The sequence below is a fragment of the Prionailurus bengalensis genome, chromosome X, assembly GCF_016509475.1.
Source record: "Prionailurus bengalensis isolate Pbe53 chromosome X, Fcat_Pben_1.1_paternal_pri, whole genome shotgun sequence".
NCBI lineage: Eukaryota > Metazoa > Chordata > Mammalia > Carnivora > Felidae > Prionailurus > Prionailurus bengalensis.
The window spans coordinates 90,993,154-91,012,842 of NC_057361.1; the positions used below are offsets into that span (position 1 = coordinate 90,993,154).

Here is a 19,689-nt window from a genome sequence, read left to right on the forward strand (position 1 = left end):
GAAATGTCCTAATTTTTCCTTCATTTCTGAAGGACAGTCTTGCTAGATGTAAGATACTTGGTTGACAATCCATTTATTTCAGCACTTTGAATATTTTATCCCACTGCCCGTCTGGCCTCCATGCTTTCTGATGAGAAATCAGCTGTTAATCTTATTGAGGATCCCTTGTCTATGCTGCATTCAAGATTCTCTTTGTTTTTGGCTTTCAACAACTTGACCATCAGGTGTCTAGGTGTAAATCCTTCTGAATTTATCCTACTTTGAGCTGAGCCTCTTGGATGTTGTAGATCGATGTGTTTTTGTTGTTGTTGTTGTTTTAACAAATTTGGGACATTTTCAGCCATTATTCCTTCAAATATTCTTTCTGCTGCCCCACCTTCTCCTTCTGGGACTCCTACTATATATATATTGGTATAGTTGCCGGTGTCCCACAGGTCTCTTAGGTTCTGCTCATTTTTCTTCATTCTTCTTGGTCCTTGGAGTATATAATCTCAATTAATCTATCCTCAAGTTTGCTGATTCTTAATTCTGTCATTCACATCTGCTGTTAAACTACATCAGTAAATTTTTCATTTCAGTCATTGAAATTTTCAACTCCAAATTTTCCATTTGGTTCCTTTTAAAATAATTCCTATCTCTTTATTGATATTATTTACTTGATGAGACATTCACATACTTTCTTTTAATTCTTGAGACATGATTTCCTTTTAATAGATTTATAATAGTTCATTTAAAATTTTGACTAATAAACACATCTGAGTTTCCTCAGAAACAGTTTCTATGGACTGTTCATCTCCCTGTATGTCATACTTTCCTATGTCTTTGTATTTTATTTTTTGTTGTTGTTGAAAAGAGGACATTTTAAATAATGTAACATAGCAAGTTTGGAAATCAGATCCTTCCCCAAGGTTTGTTGTTTGTTTAGTGACTTCCCTGGACTAACTCTGTCAAATCTGTATTCCCTGTCATGTGTGGCCAATTGAAGTCTCCACTCAGCTTAGGGGTCAGCTAATGATTGGAAAGAGATTTTCTAAAATGTCTTGAACCAGTAGATCTTTCATCGTATGTCAAGAGACCGTGTGTGTGTGTGTGTGTGTGTGTGTGTGTGTGTGTGTGTGTGTGTGTGTGTGTGTGTGTATTGGGGCATGCCTTCCAGCAGTTTGCAACTCTGCTTTAGCCTTCATTTCCTGATTCCGTAGGTTCTTAAAGTCAACCAGTGGTGAGCAAATAGGGCCTCCTTAAGTCTTTTCTGGGCATACACACAGCCCTACACATGTCTGTGATCTTCTAGATACCCAGGAATATCCTGGAGCTTGTTAAAGCCCCCTATCGCACCCCCAGATCCTCCTTTTAAGTTTTTCGGCCAGCATCTTCTTTGCCCTCCCCGGGGATCACTAGCTCAGGCAGATGCGATGTTAAACAATTGCCCTTGCCTGTTTTCAACAACTGCCCTGATAATGCTTTTCCACTGAACAAGGATGAGTCAGGTCAAATAAAGACAAGCCTTGTGAACGGAGCCCTTCCAGGAGCTGCTCGGCAGGTCAAATAGTGATAATTCTTGGTGATAGGGCTATTTGGGGAGCTTGACCCCTCCAGTGGCTACTGGTTTTCACAGCTACTGTGGTTGCATGGCTGCTGGTTTCCCTGTGGAAGTGGGCAAAAGGAGACAGGAATAGGGCAAGTTAAAACACAACAAAGCTCACGGTTCTCATGGAAATCAGCTGTTTTTAATGAGTAAATGCTCCTCAGGTTGTTGGAAGTCTTTGATTAATTTCAAGAATTCTGAAAAGGTTAGTCTTGAAAATTTTTGCCAGTGTCCACGCTGCTTTTGTAGAGGAGTAGATTTTCTGAGATCCTTATGCCAATATTCTGGAAATCCCCTCTTGAGTTTGAAAATCATTCTGAGACTGGTGTCTTCTAAAAAGACTGTAACCTTCAGCTCTTAAAAGTACCCAGAAATATAGGGGGGGTCCTTGGTGAGATCTACACATAAATTGCTAGGTTAAAGTATTCATCAACATCTATAAAATTAGAAGAGAGAAAATATGATCAGCCTAGATTTACATTCCATTTTACCTTTGGTGACTACCAGGAAATAAATGTGTTTTTTGATAATAGATGCGATAAAAAGGCATTTATTGTTATCAACATTTGGCTGCATTTTCAGTGTTATTTAAGTATTACTTTTTAAAGATTCACATATGTTAATTTTAAATAAAAGGACAAGAGAGACGATGATTTATCCAACTCATGGTAAGACTGAAAGCACAGAATCTAGTTCAATGCCTAGAGTTGTAACAGATGAAAGGTTACTAAGAAAAGGTCTCAATGTATTCCATAGATGAAATGAGGTGGATGGTGATTATAAGCTCTAAGTCTTGAACTCTCTAAAGAATCATAAACATTTTAAAACTCATTTTAATAGAAAATTTACTATTTTACCCCACACAATTGATGATTCATTATAATGTTGCCAAACCAAAGTTGTGAAAAAGTTTGATCTCAATGGTAGCATTATCCTCATACTAAATTAGGAGATGTCTAGTCAAACATATTATAAGTGGTTCTTCATTTAGGTAGTTCTGGGAGTCCTGAATGAATTTAGCTGCAGGTATGATATGAAAACAACCTGTTCATACCTTTGTGTGTGTATGTTTGAGAAGGGGAGGGAGAAGTGGGGAGAAGAATGAGAACAAATGCATAATACTTTCAAAGTAACCGACCTTCCCCTCTTAAAGTAGCACCTGGAATTGTATGCGAAACGCTGGGTTTGGGAATTATGCTGCAAGGCACAGAGTCGTGTTTCAGGAAGAAAAATGTTGAGAATCACTCACTAAATGTTTGAAACACTGTAAGAGTGACTACAAAGCCATTCAAATCTTTTCTAAGAAAACCAATTTAAATTGAGCAGATCCTTAATATAGAGGAAATCACTCATACAAATCCATAGTAGTCTCAGTGATACTTATGATGCTATCATTTACTTTCCCTGTCCTATTGCATACATATTTTTTTAAACCAGCATCAGCATACAATGAAGGTATATAACATGGTAGGCTTTTCCTACTATGTATCTTTAGAATTCATGAACTTAAAATCTGCAATTTCAGGAATTTATGAGCAACCATTAAAGTCCTTGATTAAACGATTTTTCATTTTGCTGAGACGGTAATTGGAAGAATCTGAATCTTGTGTACTTTAAGGCTAAAATGGGTGAACAAGTTGCTAAGTTAGTAACTATCCTGTTATCCAACGACGCTTGGATGTTTTCTTTGCATTGTAAACTATGCAGTAACTCAGGAAGTGAAAAAATTTTTTCATTTTCTTTTTTTAAATGGCCCCCCCAAATAAAGCACATTTCTACAGCTGGTGATTAATATAAGGAAATGGTTTAAGAGTCATGAAGCAGTGTTGGTTCATAGCCAGAAGATATTAATTGTGGACAAGTTAAAGACTAATGTGTTGAATTCAGCTTTGACTCAGAACTATGACATAAACAAGTCTGCCATAAAACATTTTATGATGGAAATTACATGCTAAAATATTATTTGTGCTTTCAGGATAACTTAAAATCCCTTGGGTCAGGCTTCTTCAAATCTGTTTTCCTTCATCTAAATTATATTAATGTGAGAACAGACACATCAAGAATTTCCATAAAAACAAATAAAGGTATTCCTTTTTTTCACCAAATGTAGGATATCCACTGTGGTTTGCTGACCCCCTAAAATCCATTCTTAGACATTAGATGAAAAGTTCCTGACTGTAGAAATATTAGGTAGGAAGCATTTATCTAAACATATGGGAACCTACAGTTTAAAATAAAACACCAGAAAATAAATAGTACCAAATAAAAACACCAGAAAAATAAATAGTACCAAATAGCCTTCCAAGTGTTCCAACATTCGATATGAATGGAATCATAGAGTAAAAGCAGGCAATTAAAGCCTATGCTATGCCTCTTTAAGAATCATAAACACATGTCCATCCTGTGTATAACTACATATAGCCAGGTCAGTCTTCAAATAGTAAACAATATCAAATAAATCCACAAAGATCTTTTGGTGTTAGTTATGCATACAGACACAAAGATCCTCACTTTCAGGTAAGGCATAGGAAGGAACCCAACGGACCATCTCTCATTCTCTGCTTTAAAACCCTCTTAGAAAAACTTCTAGAAACCTCTGAGATCTAGCACTGCCCCAAATTGAAAATCAGTCCAGTTAAACACACTCCTTTAGATATTCAAATCCACTGTTTGAAAAAACTTAGAAGTCATCAATTTACAATCTCTTATTCCTCATCACTCCACCACCTCCCCAAATTGGAAGACTAGCAGAACCAGCAAGCTTTCTAGATAATGCAAAGTGGTAAACACTACTAGAATTTAAGTGGCAAAAATTACTTAATGCAGTTGCTATAAAGTCTTCAGATATTCAAGACTGCTTCTCTCAAAAGTGACAAAGCTCCGAAGAGAAATTATGTTGAGGAAGGGGAAGAGAAGGATATTCCTTGACTTATACTTCAATTTTGGGGTGGGAGAGATAAGGAGTCAAAAATACACAAATAAGTATAACAATAATTCTGAGAACAAGACAGCACCAGTGGCTCTGCTGGGCTGGTGCAAGTTAATTAAGTTAGCAAAGGGTTAACACATGGTTATGATGGGATGGTGAATAATTATACTCTTCATGGAAGTGAAAGAAAGCTTCAAGACTGAAATGCTCCTCTTCTGTAAAAACTGACTTGAATTTCTCTAGACTGTACTGAAATAAACACAGCAAAGGTTCTAAGAGCAGCCAATGGAGACAGGAACCAGGACCCTTTGGACCCACACCCATTTTTTTCACTTTAAAATAGGATTTGCTTGTTCTCTTGCCATAGCCAAAACGGAAAACCACTGCCTTTTTTTTTTCCTTGATTGTGCTCCACACTGTGGAGGCCACTGCCCATTTAACGTGCCTATTGTTTGAAGCCTGTGAAAAGTGAAATTGGCATCTAAACGGTGCAACCCTGTATAAACAAAATCACCTCTCCTTCCCTTGATGAGAGTGTTCACCTTTATTAATAAAGGTCTACGATCGTGTCCCTAGGTCAAAGTCCACATCTTCTTCAAAAGCTTGGACACAAAAAGACTTCACTACCACTCTTTTCTTTTAACATCTGGCATTCCTTTGCCTCACTGTAGTAATATGTAATTCAAATTACATATTATTCATACTTCAAGGCTATGACATGGAGAGCTCATTTACTTATTAAAAAACAACAACAACAACGACAACCCTGAACTGACTAGGCAGAGAACACTGCTAATAAGCACTGTGCCAGTGTTGTTTTTTTCCTTCCTGAGTATGTTGCCACAACACTCATGGTTATGTGGCTAGACCCTGTCAGAGATCAGTCTAACAGTTAGGAAATAATTTTCTTCTATTCTGAAACATAGTCAGGAGGAAAAAAAGAAGAGAGTTACTAAAATAAAATGAAAGGAAACTAAATTTTACAGTGATCACTGAAAAAGTTGTTTTGGGTCCTAAACGTATATCTCATATAATTACAGACAAATCATCAACAAAAATACTAAGAATCTGCTCTTTCTTCTTCAACGGGCAAATCTTGTTCAACATAAAATAAAAATATGTTGTTTTATTGTAATTCAGGAAACCATTTTAGAATTTTGTTTTTGGGTAACACTATAAAACTTTTACAGATTTTATCTAGTTTGTGTCTTAGAGTTGTAGCATTCTAGAATAGGGCATGTTAGGAACCAGAAAGAACATACCCATTAGACTAATCTATGTTGAAGCTAACTTGATAAATAACATCATTCAATGATTAGCACACAATTCTCCTATAATTATTATCATTTTCCAGGACCCACCTTATGTGAGTTACAATTGTAACATCCAAGTAAAATCTCTTCATTCATTTAAGGAGAAAAAAAGTGGCTTAAAGCCATTTAATTCTATAATAGTTAGGGTAGCTTATTTTTTAAATTACACAATCTTTGTTGGTACTCAACTTTCTCAACTTCACATTTGAGACACTGAAGTTTCGAAGAAAAAAAGAACACTGAATGTAGAAGGCACTCAGGCAAAGGGTGATGTAACCAGTGTTAATCTAACTGACTTATGCTGAATGTCTATTGATAAATGAAAGCACTTTGTCTACACAGCAGACTCCTGCTTACGTTATTTCCAAGTCTCTTGTCCAGGCTTCATGACATTCATGACATTAAAGGAGCTGCTGAGGCATAATTAACTGGACAAAAGGGAAACTTTACCAAGAAAGAAGCAATTCACAGGCCATTAATAGTTTAAAATTGTCAACTGGCAGACCTTCATTTCCCAATGCTTGAATTATAGCAATCGCTTGACGAGTCCCTTTTCTTGCTACAATCTCCCCCGCTTCAATATACCTTTGATTGGTACCCATTGACTACTGTATAATGCTCTTTCTGACCTCTGTGTCTTTAAGTTGTTTCCCTGTCTAGAATGCTTTATCCATCTGTGAAAGGTCTTCCCAGCCTGAATCCTACTTTGTCCATGAAGCCCTCCTGTATAATCCAAGCCCACATTAGTCTTTGTCCAAACTCTTACAGACCTCATTGTCTCCATCATTTATTCAGCCGTTAAATCATGTGACCCCATTATCTGTTTCATGAACCTCCTCAATATGACTGCAAGCTTTTCAAGGGCAGGAAGCATGGCTTATGCCTATTTTATAGACCTCTACCTTACACCCATGGTGTTCCACCCATAACCACTATATGACTTGTTGAACTGAAATATGAGAATTTACAATATGAAGAGCAGTACCAGGTGTGAACGATAGGTTTTGATGTAAAATACACCGTCTTAAGATAATATTGTCAAATCTTGAAGCTTAAACAAATATTCATTTTAAAAGGTCTGCAAGGAAAGGGATAATCATAGTGGAAATTCTACTTTCTTCTCTAAAGCTGCAAAGCCATCCCTAAATGGAAGAAGTTAGAAACTGCTCCACAATCCAAATTAATGCATCACAATTGAGGGAGAATATTAAAAAATGTCTATACCTCCGCTAAAGAATCTTGCATTGGTTGCGTAGACAATGAGGCAAATAAACAACTTTCAAGACCCATGACTTGACCATACCTATTATTTCAGATTCCACTACCACACTTAGTATATGTGCTCCCAAAGTGAGTACTCCACTACTGGCTTTAGATATGAGCTTTTCATTAAAGCAAATAAGAAGCAATTTCAAGAAGTGCTTAACTAAAGTGGTTTATATACACACATATGGACTTAAAAGGCCTTACTTATGGTATCCCATTAGGCAACGTGTTTTCCAATTTTCCATCTCTCTAGAAAACACATTTCCTCAGATATATCAGGTTCAGCTGTCAAAACGAACGTTCCCCTGTAATGCCTTGGCCCTTGGTCCTTTCACTGTTAAGACTGAGTAAACAATGGCAAAGTTCCTACCTATCAAAGATGTTTCCTTATATGATCATTAGCAAATTCATTAGAAAGCCATAAAGAACAGAGGATAGCAAAAAGAGAGCTAGAAAATCAAGCTCTATTCAAATACAGATAGGTGGTATTAAGTATACTAATAAAGTGAATGATAAATGCCACGTCAAATACTGACACCCTACTAGAGTGAAACATTTTTTAACGGTTCTTTCTGACTCTAATGCCTTTAATCTAATTTACTCATACTGTTCAGTAAGCTTGGAAAAATAAATACTTCAAAGCCTCAATTAGGCTCTCCTGTCAATAAGCTTTGTACATCTCTAATACATGTTTGCAAGATTAAGTTTTAAGAGATTTCCCAAATTCTAATGAAACATTCGTTGCTTTGGGGTAGAGCCACTACCACGTACCTTAAAAAAATCAGCTAGGGGCACCAGGGTGATTTAGTCAGGTAAGCGTCAGATTCTCGATATCAGCTCAGGCCACGATCTCCCGGTTGGTGAGAAGATTGAGCCCTGTGTCCTGCTCTGCACTGAGCTGAGCGTGGAGCCTGCCTGGGATTCTCTCTCTTTCTCCCTGCCCCTCCCCAGCTTGTGCACGTATGCATGCTCTTTCTCTCTCTCTCAAAACAAATAAACTTTAAAAACAATCTTTAAAAAATAAGCTAAACATGGCACTTACAGTTATCAGTACTGTACTGTACACTTAAAAATCTGGAAAGAGGGTTGGTCTCATGTTATGTGGTTTTTTTAACCACTAATTAATAGATATATCAATTAATTTTCTAAAAGAAGCATACATCTGTATGATTAAAGAGAAGCTGATTAACTGAAAATGGTCGACCCTCCAGTTATCTGTGAGAATGTAGTCGGCAAATTAGATGGACCATAGTATGTCCTGTTGAGAGACACTGGAGAAAAGGTATAGAAGACCGGAATCTGGTCAAGAGAATGCCTTCCTCTGCATAACCGCATTCTGCAGTCTGAAATTATAGCTGAGTCTATCCTTTAATATTATCTGCTCCATAATCTTGGTTATGGAGAATAACTGCGCAAGCTATAAATGAAACTTCATACATCTCTTACCACCGAAAAACACAGATCTAAAAATAAGACACATCTGAACACCTGAGGATTTAGAACTATGTTCGGAGACAAGCCAAGAAAAAAAGAAACAATGGTGATCAGAGAGTGCCTACATTTTATCTGTTTGGGGTATACTTAGGCTATCTGTCCCATGGCCACCAAACTTGCCCAGAGACCTCATTCTCATTTCAACATGGTCTCTTGGAAGTACTCAGGGGGTGCATATACAAGTCTTCTAGTATTACTATATTTTACGCTGTGCATCTGTTTCTCAGGAATAATTTTTTTTTTTTTTTTTTTTTTTTTTAACGAGAGCACCATGGCCACTGGTTCTAAAGGAGGTATCCCCGGGTTTGTAATATTGCAAAATATGCCTCTTGGGGCAGCCCTACTCCAGACCAGGCACTAGGTCTTCTTTTTCTTCCCTGAATCCAGGCTTCACCTCACTTGACGATAATCACATTTTTCTCCCTCCTTGGCTCCCATGTGCCCTCCATTCCTGCCTCCAGCCCTCTGTGACTCTCTTTCTCCACAGAGTTAACGCTTTCCCATGGTGAAAGAGTAGATTTCTGCAAAAGGACTTGCCAAACAGAGCAATGGTTTGAGGAGTCTGTGGGGTAAAACGCATCAGAAACCACAGATCATCACCTTATTAGTGTCAGATAAAGAGAACAGTAGCATTCCCATTTGTTGTTGTGAGAGCTTTTTGAACTGACAAGAGGGTGGGGTAGATGCAAAAACCTTTACTCACTGATTACCTGACACCTAGTCCTAACATCAAAGAGCTACTCCATGAACTAAGAAACCAAGTATGCCACGCTGATGGCAAGTCTTGGGTTTGGAGTGCCAAGGAAGCATGGAGAGTTGTCGATTTGTTTTAATCATGAGAAACTTCATAAAATGCCTTGAGAGCAATGCTCTCTCTAACATGGAAAAAGGCCAGAAGACTTCGTGAGATTCTCCCTTAGTGACCAAATTACCAACATCAGCTTCCACTTACCAAATAATAATTTGAAAAGGATGTAAAAAAGGACCCATCATCTAAACACTTACCTCACTGTTGTTCAAAATCAGGATATGAAATGTATTTCTCTTACTACAATGACATATATACTGAGACCCAAGTTTCACCAGCTATATCACTTGCTTACACCCCAAACATCTATGCCTCTATGGTCGTTAGGCTACATAGGCCATAATAATGTCACAGAGAAGCAGCACACTAGTGTGGCTAACACATAAGCATCTCTTTGAGGCAGTCACAGTGCTGTGGGGCCTAGAGGCTGACAGCACAAAAACCAATTTTTCATAGATTCCATTCAATGAGAATGACTCAGAGATCAACTCATGCCTGAAGCAAAGCAGAGAATCTGGTGTTGACACCTTGCAGCGATCCAAAATCTCAATACAAGGTACGTTACTAGAACTGCGTGTCATATGCTTACAGAAAATATATGGAATGGCCAGGCAAGCTACATAGGCTGTTAAGTCAATCTCACTACTTTCCATTACTAGAGAGCTGGTCAGCATCTTCTGGCAGGATATTGCATAATACAGTCAACTGTGCTCTCCCAGCATTGCATGTGGCTTTGGGTCACAGTGTGGATTATCTGTAAAATGAAACAGATAGAGGAAAGGCAAGAATCATCAAGACTATCACAGACCTCATTTTTTAAAAAACTAATATTAGTAGGCCTGGACTCAAGCAGAGCTTTCACATTTGCCCATCCACTGAAGATCACAATGACCGTGAAGCAATATGGCCAGTCCTGTCCATTGATAGCATCTATCATTCACTGTGAGCAAAGCTGCAAAATGGATCCAGTTTGATTTCTTACTTGCTAAGCCTGAGGACACAGGACCGAGAATCTAGTACCAGACCGTACTTCCAGCCCTTCAGAAATTTCCTTTAATCCAAGGTTTGAAACTATAAGTTCTTGAGATGGTCCTCCATGAGGCTCTATTTTTGCTGAATGCTCTGTTATGATATTCACATAAGGAAACATAAGAATCGCTGACTGCTCTACAAATGGAATATATATATATATACATATATAACATATATATACACACACACACACACACATATATATACACATATACACACACATACACACACATATATATATACACACACACATATATTTTATATATATATATATATATATAGCTACATTCAGGAGACCCAACATTCTGTCAAGTATTTTACTAGCAACACAAAGCTGAAAACTATCATTGATCTCTACTCATCTGAGCATTCAAAGTCCCAACTAGGGCAGGGAAGGCTGTAGGGATCCAAGAGACTGACCAAACCCTCACAATAGCTCTGTCACTGCTCTGTGGTTCTGTTAATTGAAAAAGAAATGACATTTGATAACTGCCAACACTCGAAAACCACATAATGAGAAATCTGATTTCACCTGGCCAACTATTTGTTTTTCCCATACCTTCAGCTCCATGTTTTTAGTGGGACCACCATCCTCCTGGTTCCTCAGGCTTGTAAACAAAATTATGTTCAAAGCCTCTCTCCCTTTCACTTCCCCCAGCAATGGGAATTTGGTAGAATTTTCTTTGTCTGCAATGCCTCTTTACTTACATGCAGTCAATTAATTTCAGGTCCTCACCCAAAAGCTATCTCAGGGATATTTACACTTGATCCAAATTCTATAAACCAACGTGTCTTCCTCTCCTTTCTCTCAAATTTAGATACAACTGGGAATAGGTGAAGGGGGAGGGGAGGTTCTTACACTTGTGATCAAATTTCATAGCCATTCCAACTAAGCTGTTGAACAAACTTTTCCTGAGCACAAGAATAGCTAGGCCCAGAGCCAAGAAAAGAGGAGGCAAGGATGGCAGCCAAAAAACAGGTGAGCTGCAATCTTTCCACTCCCACACAAAACCTGGCCCTGGAGTGCGAGTCCCTGCATATGCTGATACCTTCTTCCACGTCTTGCTTTTGCCACATTCCTATATGCATGAACTCTGCCCCTAGGGTGGCTTCCCCACTTTTCCAATGCCAGTCTTCCTAGTGCCCTCAGACCTCAAACCTAGCTGGTATCCCCTGAGACTCTTCTCCTTCCAATTCACCTTACATCCCAGAGGGCTCTTCTGTCAATACTGTTCTTTTCCTAACACGAAAAACAACAACCAGATCCACTTATCATTTATCCAGCCTTCCCACAGGGTTCCCAAGACAAAAGCCTACTTGGAGCTTCCTTGAAGTTTTCTGATCTTTGAGACCAGAGCAAGGGGAGTGGTATGAAGAATGCTGAGGGTGCAAGCTGGCAGCTGAAGACAGCTGCTGGGAATCCCCCACGTACTGTAACAAGAGGTGTGGTGATGACCAATGAGTTCGAGAACCGCCAGTAAGACTTCAAGATCTACTGGTCACACCAGACTCTTCACCAGTGATCTCTGTACCCTTGCCATTTCAAAACTTGGCTCAGGAGTCATCCTCTCCCAAAAGCCTTCTTCCTAACCACTCCTTTATTCCATGGCATCACCATGCTTACGTACGGTGTTTTCCATTTTGTTTTAATTCATATACAATCATGTATATATTGCAGTGTCAGCATTTGAAGTGACTTTGATGTCTGTACCACACCTTGAACAAGACTGTAAGCTCTGTGAGGACAGAACTGTTTCTTCGCTTTCCAACCAAGGAACTCGGCCTAATGTACATGCTACAAGAAATAACAGGGGTTTTTTTTCCATAAAATAACATAAAATGACATAAAATTTCCACGCAGCTTTTCAAAACTAACATTTTTAAGGTTGAGCAAGTTTGCAAGTATGGTACATTAAGGGCTGCAGAAAATACACCCACACTAGATAGAAAAGATGCCACTTATTGTTGGACCAAACATAAACTATGCTCCACCCAACCAGCTACGCTATTACACCACGCTTCTTCCTTCGGGCTCTTTTATTTCTACTACGTAAGCTTGTAGCTCATTTTTGCTCTTAGCAGCACTGTAACTACAGAAGCTCACCTCTAAGTTTGCTGTTGGGGAATCTACTCTTCCCACCTGCACAACCGCTGGCTTCCCACACTGTCTCCAGTGTCCTGTGAGCAACCGCCCAATTACTGATTGGGGAAAGACAGCTTACACATTGACAGTCCATTCTTGGCAGCCCCTGGCTTTTACTGCTGGTCCTCACTTACTTAGCTTAATTGATTCAGAACAGTATCAAAAAGAGACATTATTACACAAGTTCTAAAAGAAAAAAAAAAGACCATTGAAGAAAATTTAAATGTAAAAAGCCCCGGTCATTGTGCGGCTTTAAAACAGGCAAGCATGTGTGACATCGAGAGAACAGAATAACGCCTATTGAAATAGGGAACTTTGACTAATCTCATTGCACAAGTTTTAGTGTTTCACACATACACATTCTCAGAAAGTAAGATGGTCTCTAAGTGGGAAGCCCAACTGACTTCAAAATTATAATCCTTTGCAATAATAAGGTGTAGTGTTTCAACACAAATACAATTTCAAAAAGTGTATACAGTTTTTTAAAGACAGCAATGTGAACGTTAGCGTGTCTCTGTGAAACCCGTACTTAGGGAAAAACACCCCAACAACTCATGCGCATGGGCTAACAGAGCATTTGTCACTTTCTCAGCAGTGGTCTTTCTTCCTATTGGACTGAGAGATCCCAGCAAAGATCCCTGCTTGGTTGCCACCCACTCAATGGGACCTGATGCAGCACAAACACTATTCCTAAGCAAGCAAAATTATGAGCTAGATGATCACTCCCTTTGGCCATATGGGGGAGAAGGTAAAATAAGCTTTGAGTTTTTCTTTTTAACTAAATATACCTTGTCCTACATACACCTTTATGCATGGATATAAAAATAATTTTGTAACTTATATTTCTACATCCTTCCATTTCAGTCACTGGCTGTTTTTTTTTACAGAATACATGACAAACTGGGGGCGTGCCTGCTTTCTTTTCTATAAGACACAACACTAGATTGCCCTCCAATGGAAATCAACATTGTTGAAGAACAACCTGCATAATACCTTCAAAAGTGCTCAGCAATTTTCCAGACAAGATGTGTGGTGTTTTTTTTTTTTTGAAGAAAAATTATGCCAACCACTATGCCAACATAGGTAGGGAAATCTGTACTGGCCCAGTAGCATCATCTGCAATAGACAGATAAACCTTCTGGCTATTCTGGTCAGTCTTCATTAAAAAAGACACAATAGAAATATAATAGCTTGTGTTTAAAAGGCTGCATTAATATCACTTTGACCTGAGCTGCACTGTCCAATCACCTTTTTAAACATGTCACAGGACTGTTACTACTTCGTCTTTCTAAAAACAACCCAATTCCTCCCAAGTATGCTGGAAAACAGTAATTTGACTGCTGTGACAAGACAAGAAAGAGTTAACTGTTCAAACACCTGATTGGAGTCTCTCAAGAGCTGCATGTCCAGGGGTGGATTTTTTAAAACTATATGTCATTCACTGCAATGGAAAACCATAGTATTGATGTTAATAGTAAAGTATCTTTTATGAGCCATGGTCTATACACAATGCAGGGCTGCATTAACTTCAAAGGTGGTAAGGAGATTAAAACAAATAGTTCATGGGACGTGACATGCAACACAGCATTAAACATAGAAGACTGAACAATCCCAGTGCCTTGGCAGGATCCTTTTATATTTCTTTGTTAATGAGGGAAATTCTTAAAATCCAATCCGGCAAGCATAAGTGTAAGGAAAAGCTTTTAAAATGTTATCACAACGTGTTATTTAGTTGAGCTAATCATCAAAGCATTTTTTTATGGCAACAAAAGGGGGCTTTCCTTACCAAAATCAATACAACTCACTTTAAGATACCATATTTGTGCTGTTTTTAACCCCTAAAATGTGCCCCTCACGTTTAACATTTCCGGGGGTGGGGGAAGACCGAAAATCACACCACCGGTTTCTAAGAGTCACCCCTCCCCCCTACTGCAGACAGAAACCATCCCAAGAACCTGGGACTCTTACTATGATCTTGGCAGCATTCAATCTCCCTGGTGCTAAGTTAGAAAGAACATGACAAAGGATAGTGACATGGAAGCAGGAAGTGCTTTACTGCAAAACTGGCGGTGGAAACTGCCCTTCCCTTTACAGTTGCTCCAGGACTTTCCTGGGGTCCCCACCACCCTATAACGCAGTGGGTCTCAGCCCTGTGGTCCTGGGAACCGCAGGAGCGCTTCACCAGGGAGCTGGTTAGAGATGCAAATTCAGGGCCCCACCCCAGGAAGACTGAATCAGAAACTCTGGGAATGGGGCCCAGCAATTTGTGCTTTAACAAGCACTACAGGAGATTCTGATGTACTTTAAAGTTGGAGAACCGCTCCCCTTCAAACTTTAAAGTGCAGACGAATCACCTGGGGAGCTTGTTCAAATGCAGATTCAAATCCAGCAGGTCTGAGGTGCGACCTGAGAGCCTCCACGTCACACAAGTTCCCGGGTCAAGTCTTCAGCAGGCCACACTGCCAGTGTTTCTGAAACCGGTTGTTTACCAAAAATACACCGGGCTGCTTATAAAATACGGGTTCCCAGGCACCACCCCAGACCAAGTTCATGTGAATCTCAGGAGACAGGGCCAGCTGAATATTGTACAACGGGTGGTTCTCTGCCTCAGCTGCACAGTAAAATCACCTGAGGAGCATTTAATAATCCTGATGTCCAGGCCCCATCCAGGACCAACTCAATCCGAATCTCTGGGATTGTGGGGTGGGTATCCATAGGTTGAATAATTCCCCAAGGATTCCACTGGGTGGCCAAAGTTGAGAACCGCCGCTTCGAATCTAATCGGCTCAACACTTGGCACAGTGGATCCCTTTATTGTAGCAAATGGCTTCCCGTAACATGACTGTCTGGGTTCCCACATGAGTCCAAGACCTCGGATTTTGAATAGTAAAAAGCAACCAAAGTCACGTTTAAAATCATGTCTTAAACCTTATTTCTGTGGGCAAATGGGCCTGTACAACGGAGACCAGGGATTTAGTAATGCGTTCCTAACTTTTAACATGAATGTTATGTCTTCCATTAAACAAGTTTTCACTGTCCTCTCAAGCTGTAGCTACTGCCACCTCTGTGCGGTGAATAGGTACTCCAAGAAACAGCCACCAACAGTGAAGAATTTGTATCCATACAGCCTGCTCATACATTGACATCCTTTCCCCAAACCTGAAACACATAGAGGAAATTTCTAATAATCTTTCAGAATGGAAGCGTAATTTGATCTAGAACTTCTAAACCTGTAAAAGGCAGATTTCACTACGTACAGACATTGTGACAGAAAGGCCCTGGGAAGGGGTGAAAGCCGTGTGCTTTTACACGTGAGAATCTGAGTTGTTGAAAGCATGTCTTTTGGTGGACAGAGACAAGACCTCAAACACTGCTGCTCATGACATGATACTAATAACTGAGGGAAAAAAAGAAGTATGTCCATTTACAGCTTATGCCCCGCCCCCCCAGCACAAAGCCACTAATAAGTACACGATGCTGTTAAATACGTAATATGTAAAACAGAAAATGTGTGGTGGTCATGAAGGCGCTGTCAAGAGATTAGTTACTTCACTCCCACAAACACTGCTTTTAGGAAATTTTCTCGAATTTTCCACAGTACACCTCAAAAATGACTTTAAGACAAATGAAAATAAGATGCAGTCCTCTTTCCCCTTAAGTAAACGTTTGTCTTCCCTTTGGTCGTGATCAGTGTCTCTTCTAAATTAGTTGTTTTGTTGAACACATGACACATTCAAGGCCTGCTAGATGGAAATGGTTATGATTCTTCCACCACTGTTTCAACATATCTGTGATGGTGAAAAGTGTGCCTTATCTGTTTAAGTCCATGAAAAAGAAATCCAGGGGATGGGGTATTAGAAGACAAGCAATACCTTAAAAACATGTGCCAAGTGGCCAGTTAAAATGACAGCGTCAAAACCCTTTTCTGTGTGAACTGGTCAAGCTCACTTTCCTTTTAAACTTCTCGTTATAGTCATTCAGTTAACCCAAACTCACTTGAAAATGTGTGAAAATAGCACCTCCCGAAAGTGTGTTCTCATATGCTTTGGAGCAACGGAGCGTGAATAGTAAAACAGCCTTTGCCAAAGTCATGTAACTGAACAGGAGTGAATTTTTGCAGTCCCATGACTTTGCAGAGCCAACCTATGTATCATCCCACGACTGGCTTTAATACATCATAGACATCCAAGAGAAGGCAGAGAAGTCACAAATAAGTGACTCAAGCTAATAAATATTTCACAGATCTTTTTTTTTTTTTTTACATGGCAGTTTCTTTCAAATGAATCTGACTTCTTAACCAAAAAACAAATTGGTTAAGTAAAGGTGTGGGTTTAGGATGTACATTCCCAGAATTAAAACTATGAAATTTCTAAAATATTTAGTTTACTGGGCAAAGTGTCAGTCTGGATGCTCTTTCATGCATTTTTTATGAATAAATGCCCAAAGATGAAGCAAGTCAGAATGAAAATGCACAGACCACAGAACAGTGGCAAAAATACAAAATTAAATACATTTAAAGTACTAAGCCAAAGAAAACAAACAATACAAATTTAAAATTACCAGGACACTTTATTGCAATTTGCACTTTACATATTAATTTAATATTTTTAGTCTAGGCAGAAGTGTTTATACTTATCCAGTAGTAGTCTAATCCCCTAATCTCACAAAATGAAAAGAAGCAGTTTGAAAAGAACATCAATTCAGGTATTTATGATATGGCGACAAGGGGCACTTGTGTTAGCTAGGAAAAGGGTTGATGGTTTTCAGTAGAAGTTTCACAGAAATTTTTCTCTATTATTTTTGTTGTTGATGATGCTAAGAACTCATAATAAAAACAATTACCCTCTTTGTCATTCTGCCCTTCCTTGGGCTTTACATTCTGTCTAGCATTTAACTCAAAAAATCAGTTTACACTCAGTTTACACATTAAAAAAAAAAAACCATATGCCCCATCTCCCACACATCCAAATGGATGGGGATTAGAATTAACCTGCTTTTAGCTGTAACTGCTATTTTAAACAATTTCAACCACACACTTGAAGGGTAAAATAACTGAAAGTACACAAGCCAAAAGAAAGCATAAAAATTCCTACACATTTACTGTTGGGATTGTTTAATTATCTCTCAAATCGTGGAGCCTAACATAGATTTTTTACAAGTGAAATCGACACAAAAGCGAATGCACGCTTAACGTACAAACTGACAGTGACTGTATAGGGGACAGCTCTCTCTGTCTGAATGAGCTATTACGCAGGCGGTGGAATTAACAAAAAAAAAAAAAAGAGGTCTCACTCTTCTGTGAGAGAGCTGGCGGTGCGCTTCACTAGAAACACATTTTAATGGGTATGTTCGGATAAAAATAGGTAGGAAGGGAAAATGTGTTTTTCAAAAAAAAACCTCCTCCTTCCCCCGGACTCAAGGAAACCCGAAGGAAAAGACGGGTAACCTCATAAGCTCCGGAGCTAAGTTCCATCACTAGCAGAACAGAAGTTGGATAGTTGCTTTCACCCTGCAATGGGATGGTAACTCTCCTTGTGCAAGGTACGCGGGGCGGGAATACTGGCGGGGCTTTCACGTGGGGTAAATGGAAACCAAAGTGAGGAGAGGTCAACACCTTGAGTAATCCAGATCTCCAAAACCAGGGCTGTGGGAACGCGGGGTGGCGAAGGAGAGAAGGAAAGGGTCAAAACTCCTCGAAGTTATCGCAAAGAGAAAGCGAACTACCTTTGGGAACCAGTGAGCCATCTCTTGCAGCAGCACCCTGCTCCAAGTGTGGGGTGCTTGCCTCGGAGGGCAGAAAGCGCGGGGTGCCCTCCCTTACTTAGGTCGAGTGGCTCCGGGGACCCGGACAGAGAGAGAGGCAGGGGCCACCGCCGGCGGGCAGGCGGACTCGTACTTTGCTTCAACTCTGAGCCCCATCCCGAGCGCAAGGGAGAGGGCGGCGGAGGGCACGGTACTCACTAGGGCTCGTTGGTGAACCGGGGGGTCCGGGGCTGCTGGTATCCGTACAGGTGACAGTAGAGCACATCGAAGCAAAAGCAGCACATCTCCGCTGACACCACCATCTTCCGGGAGCCGGGCGATGAGGACGAGGCGGCGGACAAGGAGGGCGAGGAAGCGGTGGCGGCGGCCGGGGTAGAAAGTAGGGTCCCCACTCCGCAGCTCGGAGGTGGCGACAGGGAAATCCCCCCGCCGCCGCCGCCGCAGCCCTGGGGGGGAGAGAGGGTACAGCCACTGCCGCTACCTCCTCCGGCTAGACCTCCCAGCCCGTTGAGCCGCGTGCCGGCGCCTCCTAGTCCCAGCTCCCCAGCTCGGCACTGGCTCTCTCCGCTGCAGTGGGAGGAGGAGGCGCCACCACCGCCACCCGAGCCAGAGGGGGGCGAACTGGACAGTTTCTGCTTCTTCACCCCGCAGCAACCCGCCGCCATCTTGGAACAGTCTCCCCCACGCAGCGCTTCCGACCCATAAGTGAGGCGAGCTGGCGGCGGGGGCGAGCACGCTGCGGCCCCGGCCGCCGGGGGCGCGCCAGGGGCTCGCGGGGCGCGCGCGCGCCGCTTCCCGGCCGGCCGCCCGGCCACGCGGCTGCTCGGCGCGCGCCCCTAGCCCGGCGCGCGCCTCGCGCTTTAGCCGCTCAGCACCTCGCGCCTGTCCCGCGGGGACTCGCGCCTTCCCCGAGCCGCACAGCCTCAAGCACTGTGGCCCTCAGAGGATGGATGACAGACAGAAAGCCTAAGAGAGAGGAAGGAGAAGGAAACAAGAAAGAGAAAGCAGAGAGTGCGAGCAAAGGAAGGAGGTGGGCACTCCAGGGGAGGAAGAAGGGAAAGGAAAACTAGTGGGGGGGGGGGGGGGGGGGAAGAAAGTCCGAAGTTAAGTATCCAAGTCCCAAAGCACAGCTCGATGACCGGCACTGCACATAGTGTTAGTGACACTTGAGCCGAGTTACGTGAAACCTGAGCCACCGGCCTCAAATACGCTGGTTTCTGAACTGCGGGAGTTGAGCAAGCAGGTGCTTGGAGCTCCACACCTGAGACCGCCCCTATAAAGTATGTACAAAGCCATCAGGGAAATGGCCACACTGAGGTCGTTTTAATGCCCACCTAAGCACACACCAGGGGTTTT

At 41.0% G+C, this 19,689-nt stretch overlaps 1 protein-coding gene across 1 annotated transcript in view; it reads right to left on the bottom strand.

Moving 5' to 3' along the window:
• The window catches only part of AMMECR1 (AMMECR nuclear protein 1), a 111,605-nt gene extending 92,513 nt beyond the window's left edge, over window positions 1-19,092 (bottom strand). The window contains exon 1 of the mRNA XM_043570999.1: window positions 18,532-19,092. Within this exon, the coding sequence (XP_043426934.1) occupies window positions 18,532-18,998 (467 nt within the window). The 5' untranslated portion in view covers window positions 18,999-19,092. The remainder of the gene's footprint in view (window positions 1-18,531) is intronic.
• Between the last annotated feature and the right edge of the window lie 597 nt (window positions 19,093-19,689).